This window comes from Coffea arabica, chromosome 2c, assembly GCF_036785885.1.
Source record: "Coffea arabica cultivar ET-39 chromosome 2c, Coffea Arabica ET-39 HiFi, whole genome shotgun sequence".
Taxonomy (NCBI): Eukaryota; Viridiplantae; Streptophyta; class Magnoliopsida; order Gentianales; family Rubiaceae; genus Coffea; species Coffea arabica.
Genome location: NC_092312.1, coordinates 17325283 through 17345044, shown reverse-complemented (window position 1 = coordinate 17345044; position 19762 = coordinate 17325283). Strand labels below are relative to the sequence as shown.

Here is a 19762-nt window from a genome sequence, read left to right as displayed (position 1 = left end):
AGTGCTACAGTAAATATCTCAAATAAATCATCCAAATAAACTCTTATCCAAACAAACTCTCTGTGATTGCTGAGGTTCATGGCTACTTCTTTGGTAAGGTCATTGTTCGTTTGGTTTGAAATAGTAGTACAGAATCGCATCCAAGTGTCCTACTTGCTTACTATTAACCAACATTGAAACCCTCAACAAAGAAAAAAGAAACAAAAAAAAAATGTTAAAGAATAAGAATGGGATTCCGGATTTCAAGATATACATTTCGAGTCAGCATTCCTGTGATCATTTATTGATGAGAACAATGAATGTCTCAAATACAACAAACAGATAATGACATAGTAGTGTAAAAAGGACTTTTCAGTTTTTTTTTCCCAATTAATTTTGTTATTTTACTAAATCCACGTTATAGAGGAAAATTGACAAGCATTACTTTGTATCTCTAAAAAATTTAGGCTTTGTTTTGAATTGCAATTTTTTGAAATTTTTGTTATATATATATATATATATATATATATATATATATATATATACCAATTTGATATATTTAAAATAAGAAGGTAATTGAAAAAAAAAACGTGTTTACAAAAAACGTACAAAATTTTTGGTAAAAATAACTTTCCAAACAAGGGTTAATTTTTATCCCCCAAAAAAACAAATTTTACTTAATGCAGTTCAGCTGGATGTAAATGACTTAGATGCTAATCTACTTGTTTCGCGTTAACGAGTCTAGAAGCGCAGGAAACTTCTGTCACCAGAAAAGGTCAATACTCGAGCGGACAGTGTCAATGTCCCCAATATTCTTACATCATGTACGTTGCCTTCGTCAGCGATTATGTCACGGTCCTTAACCGTCCAGACCAAAAGCTAAGAACACGCTGACATGGTTTTCATTTTGGGATAATTTCTAAAACCACCCCTTAAGTTTCTCATAGTTTTACTTCTCATGCTTAAACTTTCAAAAATATCACAAATCTCTCTTAATTTTGACTTTTTATAACATTGTCAGAATTTTTAAAATATAACATTAAAAAAAAAACTCATTTTAGGAGAAAGAAGATAATTTCATTTCAAAATTACCTTATGTTATCTTAATTTTTGTACAATTTGGCAAATATATTAGTAAAAGATTATTAACAAAAGGCGAAATAAGTACCTAAAGATGTAAATTTGATGTGCCAAAATCAGTAGTAGCAAGTGTATTAAAGGTACAATCACTATATGTTAAAAAATTTATTTGAGGTGCATTCAAAATACAAAACAAAAGAAAAATCTTTATTACATAGTGTTTTAGGTAAGTTTAAGATGCTTAATAATTTTTTTAATAAAATTTTTAATTTTCTAACTGTTAGCCTCAAAATTATGACTTAAAACACTTATTTGACAAAAAGTGATTTTCTCCATCGTAAAGTTTTTTCAGGTAATTTTTACGAGTTTTAGGAATTATTTATAATTTTAAAATTTTAACATTTATTGTTTGGACCAATGTACATAAAACTACTAAAGGATCTCTTAGCCTAATTAACAATTATTAAATTTTTTATTAAAAACAAAATTAGCCAAAATTTCTAAAAGTTAAAGGAAAGGCTAATGCCTTTTTTATTTTCTTCCTTTTAGTTATTATGGTAGCTCTTGCACCATTTAGATAAGTTAAAGTTAAAAGAAATACTGGAGAAGAAAAGCCTTATTAAATTGATTTGCTATGGCAATTAATGGGCCACAAAAAGAAAATAATTTTAGAATGAAATTATATTCTTTTTTCAACTGAATTTATTAAACTTATCTTTTGACTTGGGTTTAGGGTTTTACAAAAATTTAGAATTAAGGCTGAGTAATTTTTTAGTATTCAAGAGTAGTGGTGCATGACTATGTATTGCTAAAAAAATATGAGAAATATGAATTAATTATTTTTTAATTAACCTTATCTTAGAAATATGAGTTAATTATAATTACATCCATTGAGTTTAACTAAAATATAGAACCAACTGTGAGGTTTGGTCGTATTACAATCATACTCTTACGAGTAAGCATTTCTTAGCCCAACAAATAGAAAGTATTGATAGAATATGAGTTTAAATTGTTGTCTTTAAACGAAAATGAAAATTTTAACGATAGTCGTAAGTGATTTATTGATTTTGACTGGAAAGGAAAGAATGAGAACTTGGGCATGACGGGGGGTGATATGGGACTTTCATAAAACACGGCAGTTGCCATTACCAGAAAATTAACTGGAAGCATTAGCAAGGCAACGGTAGGAGGTGTCAATTATAAGTTTATCATGATGGAGGAGCTTTTCATAATATTGTCAATCATGTAGGTTTAACTCACAAGATGGTCGAACCTCAGGGGTTTGAGTATAATTAACTCCAAAAATATGGAGGTACTCGAACTGAGAGGATAACTGGAACCCAAAAAAAAAAAAAAAAAAAAAAAAAAAAAAAAGGACAACTATGATACGGACTTCCCGATGGGTACCAAAACGTCCGTAGTAGTGGTAGTTCCGTGAGTAGACGATACTAAGATAAGATGCAGCTGACACGTCAGTAGCTTTCAAGGTTTGAAGTGTACATTCACCTTTGTCCAATGTTGACGTGGTCCTGCCAGCTCAGTTCACCCTCCAAGAATGAAGTTTCAGTAGATCCCACCCCAGCGTCGCAAGGCAAGTAGCCCCCATCATCCCCAACATCAGCACTCAGCAGGATATCCTAAGACCATCTCAAAATTGCCCCACGTGCCAGCCCATCAAAACAAAGCTCCTCAAATAACCCCGTGTGTGAACGGCGTATGAGCTGGCACTCTCTCCGTATATAACCACCCCGACCACTTTGACCTCCTCCCTTCTTGTCTCAAATCTTACCCAACAATCACAAAGCAATTATCTCAGGACGAATAACAGACGCCCCACCCCCCAAGTTCCCAGTTTCAAGAAAACTGCTGCCTGCTGCTCCCTACTGATTATTACTTAGTTGTTACTGCTACTTCTTCAGCATGCAGAGGTCAACCAAGAGGCTCAAACAAGAGGGAATCCCTTTGACCAGCTCCCATGCCACCTCCATCCTCCCGCCGCCACTGCCTCCTCCTCCTCCTCCTCCGCGTATGATCACCAGCGAGCAAGAAGTCTCCGTCATGGTGGCCGCTCTGAAGAATGTCATTGCTGGCTCCTCCACCGCCACCACCACTACTACCGCCACCCCTTATGCAGACGCAAATACACTCCACGACTTTAGACTCTTTCCGCCATCATTTTTCGAATGCGCCACGGCCTCCTCCTCCTCCTCCTCCTCCTCTGCTTTTTTCAATGCAAATAATCTAGTCGTGCCTGCTGCTGCAGTCCAGACTTGTCAGTTGTGCGGATACGAAGGCTGCTTGGGATGCAACTACTTCTCGCCCTCAGCCGCCCCAGTCGAGGATAATAACAAGAAAAATGGGGTCAAGAGAAAGAAGAAGAACTACAGAGGAGTGAGACAGAGGCCGTGGGGGAAATGGGCTGCAGAGATAAGGGATCCTCGCAAGGCAGCTCGGGTTTGGCTTGGAACTTTTGAGACTGCGGAGGATGCTGCCCGGGCTTATGACCGCGCGGCCATTGAGTTCAGGGGTCCCAGAGCAAAGCTGAATTTCCCATTCTCTGATTATACGTTGGACGGCCATCAGAGTTCGAGCTCATCCCAACAGGTTCCAGAACGCGATCAACAACATCATCATCATCTGCCTCACAAGCAATTGCAGCCTGAAATTAAAGCTAAAAATGAGATTGTTGATAGTTCTGGCATGGAACTTGGGACCAGCAACGGTATGGAATTCTGGGAAGCGATCGGAGAAGATGAGATTCAACAATGGATGATGATGATGGATTTCCAGGGCCATTCTTCATCATCTGGGAGTGGAAACGTTCATAGCGCTTAAACACAAACTTTCAAATTTTCAAATAAGATGAAGTCGCGGCCTTTGATCGATCAATCACTGTTGCGGATGCCCATATAATTTTTACTACTTTTGGGTTTCTGTTGGACGGAGAGGGACACCCAAAAAAAATATATATATATATATATATGAAGAAGAAGTACAGTAGTTACTTTTTTTTTTGCCATTTTATGATTCATAAACCATAATCTGTTCTGTTGTGCATTCTTCAATTACAGCAAAAGTTAGAACTTCTTTTTTGTAACTTCGTTCAGTTTTTGTCCATTCCTAGCCATGGATTGGTCACCTTAACAGTTTCTTGATGTCGGCCCTTTTATGTCCCTGGCTACAACGGACTTACAATGAGAGAATGTTCCTAGATCTCTGCCCTGTACTTTGCGCCCGACGCAAGGTTCATTCCAGAAATCGAAATTGTTTAAAATGGTGAATAATTATTTGTTTCAATTGATCCAATTAAAAAAAGGTTTTACTACTATCGAGTTATTGTCATAGTAAAAATTTTTTCCCTTTTTTTTTTTTTGGAGAACAGTTGGGCAGGTGAGGTTTGTGATTTTGATAGTTAGGACAGCACTGGAGACAGGTTCCTTGATTATTAGTGTGTATTAATAGTAAATAAAAGTACCATCTCATGGTACTAAACTGGATCAATCAGAATAAAAATTAGTAGTTAAATAGAAGAATATGGCATGTGGCTGGAAAGAACTGGGAAGCATGAGTCACATTTAGCATGTGCTGAAAAGAGTAAGAAACTTGGAGGAAATGGGGCACGAGGGGAATTGGATGTTGTCGTCATTCACTTTTTCTTATTTGGAAAAACACCTGAAGAAGAAAAGTGGACAGAGTGAGGGGGCCTCCCTGGCAGGCAGCAGCAGTGCAACGTGATTAAGAATAACGTATGGGGCCCCCTGAAGGGACTGGATTTGGGCCAATTCTGACTGACTATTCTTTACTCGGTACCGTTGACACCCTTCCTAACGCGGTCCACGATTACTTAAGTAGCGCTACTGAGTAATACAGCTGTCTCCTCCTGTTCAGTGCTCTGATCTCCGCTTTTAAAATAAAATTTCTTCTGGTCCCTTTTTTTAATTATTATTTTAATATTAATATGTCTTGCACTAATAGATAGTGATGCTACTTCCTCCGTTCCAAAGTGATAGTTCTGTTTCTTTTTTCACACCGTTTAAAAAAAAATAGTTAATATATACCAGAAGGTGAAATGAAAAAATTAATGACTTATAAAACTAATTACTATGTATACTAGAAGGTCAAATGACTTATAAAAAATTAAATTTAAACTTTAAATTTTGCGCATATAGTATGATGGTATGTATGTATTTAAAGGCTGCTATTATTGCAGAAAACCTGTGTTTGGATTGCATTTTTTTTTTGAATTTTTTTGTAAAAAAATTAATGTAACAATTTGATACATGCAAGATAGAAAGATGATTGAAAAATGTATTCGCGAATTGGAATGAAATAATAGGGATTCATACAGAAGAAAATATTCTCTATTGATTCAAACACTGTACCTATGGGATAGGGATAGAAGAAGAGGAAAAACCGAAGATTTCGCATAGTATTTTTGATCGAAAAATCAATTTGATTTATTTCGTACCCCTTGTTCAATGAGAAATGGGTCAAATTCTACAGGATCAAACCTATGGGACTTGAGGAATGATATTAAAAAAAAAAAAGAGAGGAAAAATATTAAATTTAAATAAAAATGTAACGTAGCAATTTTTCCTTGAAAAAAAAGACAATATCCATTTTTCCTCTAATAAATGCAATCAAAGGATAATTGGTCAAGCTGTACCTTTGCTAATCACTGCTAGTACAGTCTTTCTTCGCATCATCTGAACCCTCCTGTTTCACTCCCTTTAAAGAAGTAAACAATCAATCCTCTCAACCTTCTTTCTGAAATTAAATGCTATTGTTGAGTTGTTTGATTCATTCCTGCTAAATTCTCTCACACTCTTGTGCCCTGCTGCTAATTTATTACACATCAAACTAATTCATTTCTTTTAGTACAGTTTATTTCCCTCTCTTCTCTTGCATTCAAAAATGCGTAGCGTGGATGGGGTTTAGACTTTTCCAAACGTATTGTGACAACTCTCTGGTCAGTTCTCTTTGCACCACCACCATTATTCATTGTGCCATGCCGATTTAATGTAAAATGCGGAGTTTAACTTAAACCAATTTCCTTTTTTTTTTTTTTTTTTTTAAAGGATAAACGTGAAAATTTCCCTGTTTATCCAGCAGCACCTGACATTTGACGTGCACACCGCAACTATGGTGCGTGCATGCTGTCGTGCACATTTTGCCAAGATTTATGGCTCCGTATATATCATAGACAAACACCAAAAGCGGCATTGGTATAAATGCTTTTATGGCTCAATATTATAGTTTGTGCTTAATCACGTTTGTTGTGTGGCGGAAGGGCCGTCTGTCTTCTCTCAAAGTGTTGTTTACTTTCCCTAGATTGATCACGTGCGGTTATAAGTTAATGATTTGTCTCTTTTTTGTTTTTTTTTTTTTTAAGAAAGAATCACCTGATACCCGCATCACTACTTATCAGGAAACGCGCAGTACGGCCTATGATTCGTTGATAGAACGTCCGTCCTGTAACAGATGCCAAATACCAAAAAGGCGCCTACAGTGGATATCTCTAATCGTTACTCCATATGTTTCTTTTCTACCCACCCCATTATGTATGCTATAATTCTTCTTTTTTTATTTTCTTTTTGGGGACCCTTAGGTGTTCCTAATATTTTTTTGATAAAAATAAAAATAATTTTGAAAAGTGTCGAAATGCAAGGTGCAATCAATGTGAATGTATGGTTTAGAATAACTCGCATAGTAAAAATTAGGTATATTTTAAATATACTAACGAGTACTCTAAGTCTGACACGCCTGTTACACAAAATTCTTTTATTGTTTTCAACTCCGTAGAGTATTGTTTAAAATCAACTTTAAAACTCACAAGTCACAACCATCAACTAATAAACTCTATCCAGGTGACCACGAGATCCTTGATTTCGCTCTCAAATCCTCGTTACAAGTATTGGAAGTGTAATCGAATCGAACTACTCATGAATTACGGTCGACAACTTGGTTGGCCAAGTTTGGAATTGAAATTGAACTACTCAATAGGATTATCGAGTCGAGTTCAAATCCAATTTAGTTAGGCTCGAAGGCTATTCAAGCATATTTAGCAATTTAATAGTATATTATTATTTTGAAATTAAGACCCATCACTTGTGGCACATTTTACACCATACTTCATTCCGTTTGCAATGTTTGGAAGGGTGTTAATGTCCTCTCGCGGGTTTAGGAAATCAAAGAATTCAAACTTTGAACAAATCCCGGTATTTCTCAGAACAGTGTGGGGCTGAGCTAGCCCGACTAAGCCCAACCTGGCCCATGTTCCAGCAAACTATGAATTTTTCCTATATTTGTCCCAGGTCACATTCAAAGTGGCCTGAAAAATATTTTCTTTGAGAAAGAACGCATGAGATTTTAACGAAAAGATATCAAGTCATATTGCATTGACACACCAATTTTTCCGTCAGTATGAAACATTCATCACAAACTCTTTTAAATTTTTAAGTACCTATGATATGGAGACTTCTAAAATAATTATATACAAAATGAATTCTAAAATAATTATAGCTAGACAATGACAGGGTAGAGGCTACGGCGAGAAGAAAGAAAACATGGAGTCCAAAATTGGAAACTTTTCATGGCCCAAGTTAGGCCCATTCTTTTGCGTCTCCTAACAGCTTTAGGCCAACCCAGATTGGGCGCTAGCCTGCTGCCTGCTTCTATTGGGTCAAAAGCGTTCTAGTCTGCTTACTTCATAAGCAACCAGTTGAAGAAGAAGTTCCTTGAGACGCTGCTTCATCCACGCGGCCCCCACAGCGCATCCCACTGTACTTGGATCTACGCCACCTGGTAACCGCCCATAATTAACCCATTCCCCGGCGCCGGCTGCCCATATATAAACCCCATCAGCCCACGCCTGGGCCCCGATCTTCCCATCCCCAATTTCAAATTTCGAATTGCCGGATCTCATTTGCTTCCTTCCAAATTGTTCATTTGACGTAACATAACAATTCATAATCCTCTCGCTTTCTCCGCATCAATTCTTTGGAAGAACGCTCAGCTGTAAAATTTCTCTTCATTTCGTTCGAGTTTTTACATTTTAGCAATGGGCGCTTCGCAGAGCAGAGAAGGTCTCGAACTCTCCGACTCCGAGTCGGAGTACGACGACGATGATAAGGGGGAAGAAGAAAGCGAAGACCAATACGAAGACGCTGCTGCAGCGGATCGAACTCCGTCTAAGACCTCATCGTCCCGCAGCGGATCAATAACACTAGACGAAGTTGATTCGAGGCTTAAGTCCCTGAAACTCAAGTACCCAGCTTCAGCCCCTTCCCCGGTTTCTGAAAACGCCGTAAAGCTTTACCTCCACATCGGAGGAAACACGCCCAAAGCCAAATGGGTAGTCTCTGATAAGCTTACTTTCTATAAGTTTATTAAGACATCGAAAATTGACAAGAGTGGTGGTGACCATGAGGAGGATTGGGAGGAGGAATCTGAGGGCGAGGGGTTTTGGGTTTTGAAGGTGGGGAAGAAAGTGAGGGCTAGGGTTTCTACCGATATGCAATTGAAGTTTTTCGGCGAGCAGAGGAGGGTTGATTTTGTGGATCATGGGGTTTGGGCTTTGAAATTTTTGGCTGATGAGGAGTATAGAGCTTTTGTCACTAAGTTTCAGGACTGCCTGTTTGAAAATGTGTATGGATTGAGGGCGACGGAAGACAATAAACTGAAGGTGTATGGAAAGGAGTTCATTGGGTGGGTTAAGCCAGAAGAATCGGACGATGCAATGTGGGAGGATGCTGATGAGGGCGTCTGGAAGAGTCCAAAGGACAGCCCTGCAGTGGTTAGGGAGAGTCAGGACTTGCTGGAGGAATTTGAGGAGGCTGCTTCCGATGGTGGGATACAGAGCTTGTCCTTGGGGGCTCTTGATAATAGTTTTCTGGTGGGTGATTCGGGTGTTCAGGTGGTTAAAAATTTTAGCCATGGGATTCATGGTAAAGGTGTTTATGTCAAGTTTGATAACGGTGGAAAGAGGGGGAGTTTGAGTATGGGGCATTCAACTCCTAAAAAATCACTTTTAATGAGAGGTGAGACAAATATGTTGCTCATGAGTCCCTTGAAGGATGGGAAGCCTCGTTCGACCGGGCTTCATCAATTGGATATTGAGACTGGAAAAATTGTTACAGAGTGGAAGTTTGCAAAGGATGGTGCTGATATTACCATGAGGGACATTACTAATGATACAAAAGGCTCACAGTTGGATCCTTCTGAGTCAACATTCTTGGGATTGGACGATAATAGGTTGTGTCAATGGGATATGCGTGATAGGAGGGGGATGGTTCAGAACATAGCCAGTGCTGATTCACCAGTCTTGAATTGGTCTCAGGGGCATCAGTTTTCTAGAGGGACAAACTTTCAGTGCTTTGCAACTGCTGGTGATGGTTCAATTGTAGTTGGTTCACTTGATGGGAAGATTCGTTTATATTCTAGAACATCAATGAGGCAGGCGAAGACTGCCTTCCCTGGGCTTGGTTCACCTATAACCCATGTTGATGTCACTTATGATGGAAAGTGGATATTGGGCACAACTGATACCTATTTGATTTTGATATGCACTTTGTTTACGGATAAGGATGGCAAGACCAAAACAGCTTTTAGTGGTCGAGCTGGAAATAAAATCCCTGCGCCAAGATTATTGAAGCTGACTCCTGTGGATTCGCATATGGCTGGAGCAGATAATAAGTTTCATGGTGGCCATTTCTCATGGGTATGCTACTTGGCTGTTCTTCATGTTTTGTTAATGTTGCTTAGGTCATTTTATTTGTTGACTTACTTTGTTGATATGGTGGTCCAGTTTTGCTACTTATGTACTTTTGTAGGTTTAACTGATTGATATGAATTGCTTCTTTACTTCACTGGTGTCGGACAAATGAATCTTCTGTTGTATGAAGGAGTTTAATCAGCTTTTGTACCTCTTTTTTATATTGAATCATCATGTTTTCTTTATGCAAAAATGTAAATTCAGTTATCTCAAGTATTTAATTGGTGGATGCAGAAATCTGAATTTAGTTATATTAGGTATTGAGATGGCAGAAACTGTAGCCACTCCAAATCTAGCTTGCCAGGAGGGGAAGTCTTGCCTAGACAGGCTTACCACAACCTAATGATCTTCTATGGCCTATGTTTTTGGGTTTGTTTGAATGCCGCCAGCTCATGACTTCTTACTCAAGCTTTTATATACCTGGTGTATTGGTCAGCTAGCTTTTGTAAATATGGCTTGTTGGTAGATAGCTTGCTGAATGTTCACTGGAATGTTCTCTGTCTTAACATTGACGTGGAAAATACTTGAGGAAATATAAACTAGTTTCTTAACAGAAAATGGTTGAGCTGTTGTGGACGGAGATCAGAATAATGGTTAGAATTGGAGGTACATCACTTTTTTCTAAGGCGGCCTTGTCTCTTATAGCTGTCATAGTGGATTTTTGAACTTCTTCTTTTCCTTTATTTTGTTGGAGAATAGCATAATTCTTGATGTTCAAGCTCAATTGAGGAAGATGATGATATTTTTAGGTATGTGATTTCATTGAAACCAACACTACTATCATAAGTTCTTCCGGACTAAAGTGCTGTGATTGATTGAGAGCTGAAATTAGTGATTTGCAGCTTGCTTGTTTTCTAATTGGCTGCTGAAATAATCCTTCTGATGTAATCAGGGGGTTACTTTGGCATTCAGTCTCTCATTGTTTCTTTACAGCTGTAAATGTAGGCTTTCTTCCATGCAAGCTGTTTCTTTTCTAATAGGCTACTCATGAATTGTGATGTGATTATCAAGACTCATCTGCACATTATGCAGATTTCCAGCTCCTGTTTCCCTTTTCTTGTCCTGTTGTCACTCTAATAACAGATTTCGTTGGAGATATCATTTGTCATTATTAACTTTAATTAGAATTTTTGGTCTTGAACATCTTTTGCAATACATGCTTAAATTGTTCCTTTTTGTAGCTTTTCCACTTCCTGCTTGGAATGTGATCAGCGTTGTAGACTTACCCAGTTGTGTATTAATATACAAGCATGATTAGTTGAAGCACATTATTTGATAGTAGGAGTTGGACATAAAGATACAAGTTTAGTTGATTGTTAATTAGGTTTTACATTTATTTGAATCTGACGGAGGCATTAATATATTGAAATATTTTTATTGATATAATTATAGATAACCTTATGTTGATTATTTTCCTATCAGGTAACTGAAAGTGGCAAGCAGGAACGCCATTTGGTTGCTACAGTTGGAAAATTCAGTGTCATATGGAATTTCCAGCAGGTGAAGAATAGTGCACATCACTGCTACCAGAATCAGCAAGGGCTTAAGAGCTGTTACTGCTACAAGATAGTACTGAAGGATGAATCCATTGTCGAAAGCCGATTTATGCATGACAAATTTGCTGTTAGCAACTCTCCAGAGGCTCCACTTGTTGTGGCAACTCCAATGAAGGTTACTTCCTTCAGCATGTCTGGCAAGCGGTGACCTCATGGATTTGGAGAGTCCTGTGTAAATGAAGATCTGCTAGCTCAATTTCTGTTTATTCTTGTAACACTGATTTTTTCAGTGCGTTATTTTTATTTGAAGTCACCGTTTTTTTTTTTCCTCGTGTAGAGGTTTTTCCTTTTTTTTTTTTTCTTGTGAATATTAGTGGCAGGTGAAACTTTTTGGCTATGTTGCCATTGTAGTGCTTTGAAGCCAGGTTAATTACCTGTTTATTTTTTATTTTTAAGCAATGCTTGTCTTCGGTGCAAGTCTTTGAGGCACTAGTTATGGAAGTGGAATGAAAATCTTAAACACCAGGTTATTGATATTGGTCTTCAGCGGTGACTCATCTTTCCTACAGCTTTTGAATTCACTTTCTTGAGATCAAATGTTGAGCAGGTAGCAGTCAAAAATATCGAGTAGAGACTAGACACAGTAATCAAAAGCCAATTTATCGCCATTTACACTTTATAGTACCCCGTTTTCACAATCAAACAAAGCAGCATAAGTAGACATGATATGGGGCAGTCTTGGATCTTCAGCGACAAACTCGTCCGAGAATTCGCTACTCAGGCCAAGTTACACCATCAGGAACTGAATCAGAAATTGCGTCTTAATATTGTAAAAAGTTGTACGAGTGATGGTCAAGGAAAGTCAGAAGTCCTCTGAAGTGTGGCAACAAGGAGCGAAAAAGTGAAGAGGAGAAGTCCTTTGAAGTTGGCAGCAAATTCCTGCTTCACATTGCGTCTCGGGCAGCGATCCTGCAAGTTATGGCTTCAGCAAGCGAAGATATCTCCAACTCCAAGCTTGATATTTTGTAGTGCTGAGCAAGGCATATCAAGCCAAAGATGTAGCACAAAGTCAGATGATATAAAATGCTTCAACAGACCATTCAACTGGTAAATCAATTAGAAAATAAAGAAAAAGTAAAAACCTTCTGTATTTGGGATTGATTTGCATTTCCTTCCAAATCATCTAAATCGATTTCTCTTCCTTCTATCAGTTTCTCTATGGCTGTCATCTGGTAGACAACATGAGAGTTCACGTTTATTTTACGAGCACCACCCCCCGAAGAGTAAAAACATACCAAAGGGTCATGCAATGCAGCCTTTTCCAATCATTCACAACACACACCGCTTACCTCATCAGCAGAAGCACTGAACCGAGCCACAAGGATATAGGTTGAACTTTCAGAGATGCCACATCTTTTTAAGGATTCTGAGATCTGGTCAGAGTAGAATGTTGTCAACCAGAAAAGAAGGAACAAAATATAGGGAAGGATCGGTTAAACTAAAAACCTTCTTACATGCTTAGAACCTGAATAATTATAGACAAGCTCAGAATGCAGAGTCCGTGTTGTTAATGACTGCCTTGATTTAGCTGCAAGCGTCTTGTGTGCAGCAGCCAGAACAGGGAAAACATCTGGGATCTGTTTCATAGTCGAATAAGAAAAAATTATTACCACTTCAAAATAGAGAAGAAAATAGGAAGGTACTAATTAATAAGGTAGGTAGCAGATGCTGACAAGTAATGCATTCAGCAATGCTACTTCTGGTTCCAAAGTTCCACCTTGCATTGAATCCAGGAGTTCCCTGTAAAACAAATAAAGCATGTTAATGCACTTATATCCTCAATGACTATATGTTATTTTGAACTTTTCAAGATGGAAAGTAATATTTAGAAGTTTATTGTGTTGATGAAAGAAGATAACCAGGACTGTACGAGTTAGAAGTACACACACCCGCACACACAAACACACACTAGCACAGGGCAGGATAGCTGCTGGCCTGGGATTCCACTGCCAATGTGAATATTCAAATCAAATACCTCCTCAGTAAATTTCACCACGCGTTAGGTATCTAAGTAACTAGATTCATCAAATACACAACCAGGACATGAGGACAATATTCTAGATATAGCAATATCGACAACAGTAAAATAACTGATAAATGGGAAACATAACAAGGAAACATAACAGGACTTGAGGACAATATTCTAGAAATAACTGACATTGCTCTTCATCTGAATAAGGCTAATCTTTTTCTTTCCCGCAACATGTGGAATACTTTGACAATCAGATAATGCACCTTTAACTTCCTCGTCTCACCCCATAGCAGCTATAGCCCATAATTGCACAATGAAACCTTTTGTAAGTGTTCCGGTTTCTAGACAGCGGAACTCCCTTAACAAAACTTAGCTCGTGGTACACCGTAAAATACAATGCACACGCACTAAAGAAATAACTAGAGCAGCACAATTGATAAAAGCAATTCCAGGAAAACAGAAAGATCCATAAGACCTTTACCAGGGAGATGTAGAACCACTTTAGGGTCGATAGTGCATTTTATAAAATCATTTTACTTCGTTCAGAAGCAATTTGTTTTCCAATTAAACTTTTACACGGCATTGCCAATTACCCGGAAAATGTAAACATAATACTTCTTCATCTAGATTCAGTCCAAGTCTCTCTCTATCTCACTCTCTCTCTTAAATAAACGTCCTCGAATTTTCACAGTATACATGCATTTTGACTCTTCACACTATGATCAGAAACCTATTATAGATAACGAATTTTGTGTGGTAAATTAGCTTCTAACCTAGTTGGCCTTCAACAATGATAGCTGCACAGAATTTGAAATTGCCATAACTTTCATATCCAAGGGCTAGTTCTATTCACTTTTAATTGTTGAAAAGAAACAACTTTTAGTAGTATTTTTTTCTTCCCAAACAAAAGGAAAAAGTAAAAGGAGAGACTCGGGAAATCTCCCAGAAATAAATTCAATTCATTCCCTAAAAGGGAGAAGCAGAGAAATAGTAATTACTTGGAGTTGGTGACGTCGACGAAGAGGGCAAGACAGAGGGTGGATCCATTAACCTCGAACACCTTCATCGTTGGCTAAAATAAAGAGCAGAATTGTAGGTTTCTTAAAGGAGAAAAGGTTAGGTTTAAGTTTTCTGGGATTTGGCAGAAAGGAAGTTAGGGAGTTTAGGATAGGAAAGAGAAGAAGGGTAAGGGCTTTAGAGTTTAGACTTTGGCTTGGAAGGAAGACGACAAAAAGGGTTAAGACGAACAGTAAACAGTCGCGCGCCAGGTAGGGGTCGAACCTACGACTTTCTGCTTAGGAAACAGACGCTCTATCCACTGAGCTACAGGCGCTTGTTGGCTATGGGAGGAACTTCTTTCTTTAATTATTAGTTTGTCAAATTCCCAAATGGTTCCTGCCCGAAATGGTTTTATTTTATCACCTTGGTTCAATTAAAAAGCTCTCTCGACATGCTATTGGGTTGAGTCACAGCGTTGACTAACATGAAATGTTCTCTCGACCAGTTTAATTGGCTTATTGAGTTGAATTGAGGCAGGGCTCGGCTAATTTTTTTTTTTTTTTTTTTGTCAATTCAGGAGTATCTCAACTTTGTCAGACTAATCTCCCTGAATCTAGAGTACCTCGCCCCCCAAGAACACCCAGACGATATGTGAAGTCAGACTTGAACGGCGCCCCACGAGGAATATCTCAAGGATTTATCAGCTGAGCTGACCCCGAGGGGCAGGGCTCGACTAATTTGATACTCCTATTTTCAACTTTTGTGCATAACCTTCTGCATGAATTTGAGAAATTAAGTAATGCTCCAATGGAATTCATATTTGATATTAGTTACTTTAGGAATCAATTTGGAAATCACATTCACTTGTACGTTGGAAATATGCTAAGAAATAATAAGGAGAGTACCGTCCCTATTGTAATTTAAGGATATGTTACTCACTCCTTGGGGTCCAAGTGTCGAGCAATCTCGTCGTGAAAAGTATCATGAGTACTCCATTATTATCAGAAATAACACACAAAATAATCCAAAGAGTTCAGTTCAAAGAATATTTATTCTTCATTTTTCAAAAGACGGTGAATTTAATTTCATATTGATGAATTTCATCAAGCAATTGACGAAGTCAACTTACGTAACATGAAAATTAATAATGGTAAAGCATGTAACCAATGTTTATGTGAACAATTATTATTTATTTGTTTATTTTTACCTTCCTATCCTTCCTACAAAAGACCATTAGACATAGGATTTGAATTCTGAATTTGATATGAGAGAGAACTCTAAGAGCCCTCTTCTAACTACCGGATCAACTCCAAAGTTAGCAAACACTTAAATTTTGCTTAATGTGTATTCAAGTAGGGTTGCAAACGAGCCGAGTCGAGTTGAGCTTTGAGCTAATCGAGCCGAGCCTTGGTTAAATTTTATCAAGCTCGAGCTCGAGCTCGAGCTCGACGAGCTGGCAATTTTCGAGCTCGAGCTCGACTCGAATCAAGTCGAGCCGAGCTCGAGCTCGAGCTCGAAAAAAATAAAAAAAAATTATTTTATTTTTAAAAAAAATAAATAAAATATATATTTTTTTCTGAATAAATAATAAAATATTAAGGATATATCCGTAATTTCACTATGAAAATAAAAAATAAAAAATATATATATAATATACGTAATTTTATTATTAAATAAAAATAAAAATAAAAATAATATATATATATACTCAAGCTCGCGAGCCGACTCGCGAGCTAACGAGCTTAATATTCTGAGCTCGAGTTCGAGCTCGATTAATGTCGAGCTCGACTCGAGCCGCTCGCGAGCGGCTCGATTCGTTTGCAGCCCTATATTCAAGTCATTTAACTCCAAGGGAGGGTTGGGTTGGGTTGGGTGGTACGGGGGGAGGGAGTGTAAGCAAGTGGTCTCGGGTTCGAGTCCTCCCACTTACACAAAAAAAAAAAAAACTTTAAAAAAAAAATAATAAAAAAAAAGTCATTTAACTCCAAAAGAAAAATAAAAAAATTGTTCATATAACTAATTAAAAATCAAACAATTCTAGTGATATTATCATAATTTGTTTGTCTTGAAAAAAAGAAAAAAAAAGTAATTAGAAGTACCGATATTGTATATACCATTCAAAATATTTGGTACTTTTATAAAATTATTGCACATTTGGTCAAATCTTTATTTTTTTAATGTTAATTTTTAATAATTCTTTAATTAATTGTTCTTAAAACTTTTATTTTAAATTGAAAGAGACTGAATGTATTCTCATTTGTTAAAAATTCTCTGAAGATTTTATATGAATTTATAGATACAATTTGTGAACCTTTTTTTTTTGCTTTTAAAATAATGGATTTTAGAACAATTAATTAAAGAAGATGAAATATTGAATACAAAAGAAAAAAGAAAAAATGTAAATATTAAATTTGTTAAAAAATTTCACAAATAAAATTTAATATATAAGATATTTTATATTTTATACTATTATAATCACATGCAAAGTACGTAAGTGGTATATTAAAATCATAAGTAAGTATTACAGAAAGCCGATCCGTCTATTTTCATGCAGAGCCATTGATACTGCATGTCCATTTTCGGACCCTTTCCAGCATTTCCTTCCGACTTTGGAATTCATTCTCTGGGAGTTCTGTTCCCGGAGATTCCAATCCGATCCACCAGTGCTCCACAATGTCCATCTCCGTCTTCCTCCTTTGGCTTGTTAGCGTCCCTCTCTTAGTCCAGGGAAATGCCATCATTAGATCAGTGGCTGGAAGACACGCACAACCCAAACCTCAGGTTAAAGGTAAAGGAGGACATTGTCCCCATTCATAATTCTTTCCCTATTATTGGGTCTCCGTTTTTATTATTTTTTCGGTTACCCTTTAATTTTGCAGCTTAAAGGTTTTGACATTGTAGATAAGACAAAGTTTGCTTGTGAATTATGCAGTTAATCGACCTCTATTTTCTAATGCAGATTACTTTGTAAACTGTGGGTCAAATGAAGATGTGGATAGTTGGGAGCTTAAATACCTCGCGGACGATGCCTTCATATCACCTCAAGGCACAAAAACAGCAACCATAAATCAAACCGATGTATTGCCTATATTATCTACATTAAGGTATATTCCAGACAAGACAACCAAGAAGAAATGTTACAAGTTTCAAGCGTTAAAAGGAGGAAAGTATCTGGTGAAATCAATATTCTATTATGGAAATTTTGATGGAGGGACTAATCCACCAGTCTTTGATCTGATCATTGAGGGCACTAAATGGAGCACTGTGAATACCACGCAGGATTATCTAAACGGGCTTGCTTCGTTCTATGAGATCATTGTCACGGCTCGTGATGAAAAATTGAGTGTCTGTCTTGCATGGAACGATCACACAGTGTCAAGTCCGTTTATCTCAGCTCTTCAAGTGCACTCCTTGAATGATTTGATGTATGATGGTACTAATTTCGATAAGTATGCACTGATGACTGTTGCTCGACACAGCTTTGCAGCTCATGGAGAAACAATTGGGTACGTAATTAAGAAGCTTTGGCATAAGTCGATTGGTTTCTTGCAGCTAATTAAGTTTCGTTTTTTGATATATGATGGTGGTATATATGTGGATATTTCTGCCTTCGAAATGGTACACACAAGTTTTTCAGGTCTATAAATGAATGAAACTTCCATCTGTAACATAGCACAAACTACATTTTTTGATGACAAAAATAGAAGATATCGTGAGCCAATTGAAAATGCAAAGTGAGAGAAGGTTGTGTTGACCAAATGTCCTTTGCGAATTGCGATATCATTCTATGCTCATGAGTTCTTTTCTTTTCTTTTCTTCCACCTTGATATCTGATATTGAATTTTTCTACACTTCTAATTATGAATATTGAACATATCGAACTAGTTTTCCAGATGATAAATTTGGTCGGTACTGGTATCCATTTATCGACAATAATCCTGTTGCATCAAGTCACTCCAACGTGACTCCTTCAGTATTTTTCAACAATCCACCGGCGAAGATATTTGAAACGGCAATCACAACCAACAGAGGAAAGAGTCTCCAAGTCATGTGGCCACCATATTCAGTTCCTGCCAGCCGCTATTACATTGCACTATACCTTCAAGACTCTAGGGCCCCTAGTCCATATAGCTGGGGAGTTTTTGATATTCAAATCAATGGCGAAACTTTCTATCGCCAACTGAATGTCACCACTAGTGGCGCAATGGTATTCAGCACATTTTGGCCCCTGAACGGGACAACTACAATTACCCTGACTCCCAGGAGTGACATTCCTGTCGGGCCTCTGATCAATGCTGCCGAGGCTTTTCAGCTTTTAGCTCTTGAAGAAAGGACTGCAGCTAGGGATGGTAATTTAAAAACTTTCTTTGTTTTTTCATTTAGTTAATACTAGTAGAATAATTCCTACCAATAATACTCTTGATACTTTTACTTTTTTCCAAAACTTACTCTCAGATTCTTGGTATTGTATCAGTGATTGTAATGGATGACATCGTAAGAAGCATTCAACACCTACCCCTGGACTGGGAAGGTGATCCATGCGTGCCTAGAGGAAATGCTTGGACAGGAGTCACCTGCAGACACAGACTAACTACTCACATTGTCTCGTTGTAAGTACATCCAATATTAGGCCGAGCAAACAGCTCCAACTTTTTATATTAACCCATGTTAATTCTTGTGCTGTACATTCTTTGTATGAATGAAGAAACCTGACTGGTCTTGGAGTATTAACCGGAACACTACCAAAGAGTTTATCCAATTTATCTGCTCTTCATCATCTGTAAGTGCTGTCAATCTTCCACTCTATCACGCTCTCGGCTTCTTGTATTTTTCTCGATTTTTGTTTGATGCAACACACAGTCTCTTCATCTACTGGTGACCTTTCAATCATACGACTGCTCATCTGCAGTTGGCTTGGGGGTAACTCACTCACAGGTTCAATACCTGATTTGAGCCCATTGATGGCCCTGGAAACTTTGTAAGCTCCTGCACCTTTTTTTTTTTAGTTCAGATTTTTGAATGACCAGTTAATTAGTTACAGGAATAACTGGACTTATTTTATTTCTCTTCCTGGCAAGAAAAGGCACTTGGAAAACAACCAATTTGAGGGTCCTATCCCTGAATCACTTGGACATCTCCCAAAGCTGAGAGAAGTGTATGTATCCTGTACTAGCATCAAGGCAACTAAGCTTATGAATTTTGCTAAAATTTTGATTATCTGTTCAATGATTCCTTTTAATAAATAGATTCCTCCAAAACAACAAGTTCACTGGTGACATCCCTGCATCACTGAAAAACAGGCGCGACATATTGCTGAAGTAAGTGATGTAGACTTCCAATTGCTTCTCTTGAAGCATTTCAGTATATTAATTGAATATTTCAAGTTACTGAACATATTGATCA

At 37.5% G+C, this 19762-nt stretch overlaps 4 protein-coding genes, 1 long non-coding RNA gene and 1 other non-coding gene across 8 annotated transcripts; 4 read left to right on the top strand and 2 right to left on the bottom strand.

Moving 5' to 3' along the window:
* Positions 1-2843: 2843 nt before the first annotated feature.
* LOC113722525 (ethylene-responsive transcription factor ERF109) lies at positions 2844-4343 on the top strand. The gene has a single exon (XM_027245814.2). It carries the CDS (start codon positions 2980-2982, stop codon positions 3892-3894), a length of 915 nt encoding a protein of 304 aa, XP_027101615.1. The 5' UTR covers positions 2844-2979; the 3' UTR covers positions 3895-4343.
* Positions 4344-7774: 3431 nt separating this feature from the next.
* On the top strand, positions 7775-11862 carry LOC113726426 (protein CYPRO4-like). The gene is made up of 2 exons (XM_027250134.2): positions 7775-9778; positions 11255-11862. Exons 1-2 carry the CDS (start codon positions 8120-8122, stop codon positions 11534-11536), a joined length of 1941 nt encoding a protein of 646 aa, XP_027105935.1. The 5' UTR covers positions 7775-8119; the 3' UTR covers positions 11537-11862.
* Positions 11863-11972: 110 nt separating this feature from the next.
* On the bottom strand, positions 11973-14590 carry LOC113726427 (uncharacterized). 3 transcript variants are annotated; one of them, XM_027250137.2, is made up of 8 exons: positions 14359-14567; positions 13547-13653; positions 13278-13334; positions 13062-13128; positions 12843-12965; positions 12678-12761; positions 12471-12557; positions 11973-12359 (listed from the first exon to the last, which is right to left on the bottom strand). In XM_027250137.2, exons 4-8 carry the CDS (start codon positions 13110-13112, stop codon positions 12273-12275), a joined length of 432 nt encoding a protein of 143 aa, XP_027105938.1. In that variant the 5' UTR covers positions 13113-13128; positions 13278-13334; positions 13547-13653; positions 14359-14567; the 3' UTR covers positions 11973-12272. The 3 variants fall into 3 exon arrangements, with proteins under 3 accessions (XP_027105938.1, XP_027105936.1, XP_027105937.1); XM_027250135.2 differs by lacking the exon at positions 13547-13653 and having other exon boundaries at positions 14359-14590; XM_027250136.2 differs by lacking the exons at positions 13278-13334; positions 13547-13653 and having other exon boundaries at positions 14359-14582.
* A 30-nt stretch (positions 14591-14620) lies between these two features.
* Positions 14621-14693, bottom strand: TRNAR-CCU (transfer RNA arginine (anticodon CCU)). Its single transcript has one exon. It is a non-coding gene; the product is annotated as a tRNA-Arg (tRNA).
* Positions 14694-17032: 2339 nt separating this feature from the next.
* LOC113724006 (receptor-like protein kinase At3g21340) lies at positions 17033-18973 on the top strand. The gene is made up of 4 exons (XM_027246961.2): positions 17033-17147; positions 17319-17865; positions 18245-18708; positions 18834-18973. The coding sequence occupies exons 1-4, from the start codon at positions 17033-17035 to the stop codon at positions 18971-18973; spliced, it is 1266 nt and encodes a 421-aa protein (XP_027102762.2).
* Positions 18974-19073: 100 nt separating this feature from the next.
* On the top strand, positions 19074-19683 carry LOC140035852 (uncharacterized). The gene is made up of 4 exons (XR_011839763.1): positions 19074-19139; positions 19269-19337; positions 19443-19514; positions 19606-19683. It is a non-coding gene; the product is annotated as an uncharacterized lncRNA (long non-coding RNA).
* The last annotated feature ends 79 nt before the right edge of the window (positions 19684-19762 follow it).

Excerpts from the sequence above, each read along its gene's own strand:
- LOC113722525 (XM_027245814.2), top strand. The coding sequence starts at position 2,980 with ATGCAGAGGTCAACCAAGAGGCTCAAACAAGAGGGAATCCCTTTGACC.
- LOC113726426 (XM_027250134.2), top strand. The coding sequence starts at position 8,120 with ATGGGCGCTTCGCAGAGCAGAGAAGGTCTCGAACTCTCCGACTCCGAG. Across the intron at positions 9,779-11,254 it reads ATGGTGGCCATTTCTCATGG|GTAACTGAAAGTGGCAAGCA; the intron begins GTATGCTACTTG and ends TTTTCCTATCAG.
- LOC113724006 (XM_027246961.2), top strand. The coding sequence starts at position 17,033 with ATGTCCATCTCCGTCTTCCTCCTTTGGCTTGTTAGCGTCCCTCTCTTA. Across the intron at positions 17,148-17,318 it reads ACCCAAACCTCAGGTTAAAG|ATTACTTTGTAAACTGTGGG; the intron begins GTAAAGGAGGAC and ends TTTCTAATGCAG. Across the intron at positions 18,709-18,833 it reads AAGGACTGCAGCTAGGGATG|TGATTGTAATGGATGACATC; the intron begins GTAATTTAAAAA and ends GTATTGTATCAG.
- LOC113726427 (XM_027250135.2), bottom strand. The coding sequence starts at position 14,426 with ATGAAGGTGTTCGAGGTTAATGGATCCACCCTCTGTCTTGCCCTCTTC. Across the intron at positions 13,335-14,358 it reads GTCGACGTCACCAACTCCAA|TGGAATCCCAGGCCAGCAGC; the intron begins GTAATTACTATT and ends TCACATTGGCAG. Across the intron at positions 12,558-12,677 it reads TCAGTGCTTCTGCTGATGAG|ATGACAGCCATAGAGAAACT; the intron begins GTAAGCGGTGTG and ends GTTGTCTACCAG.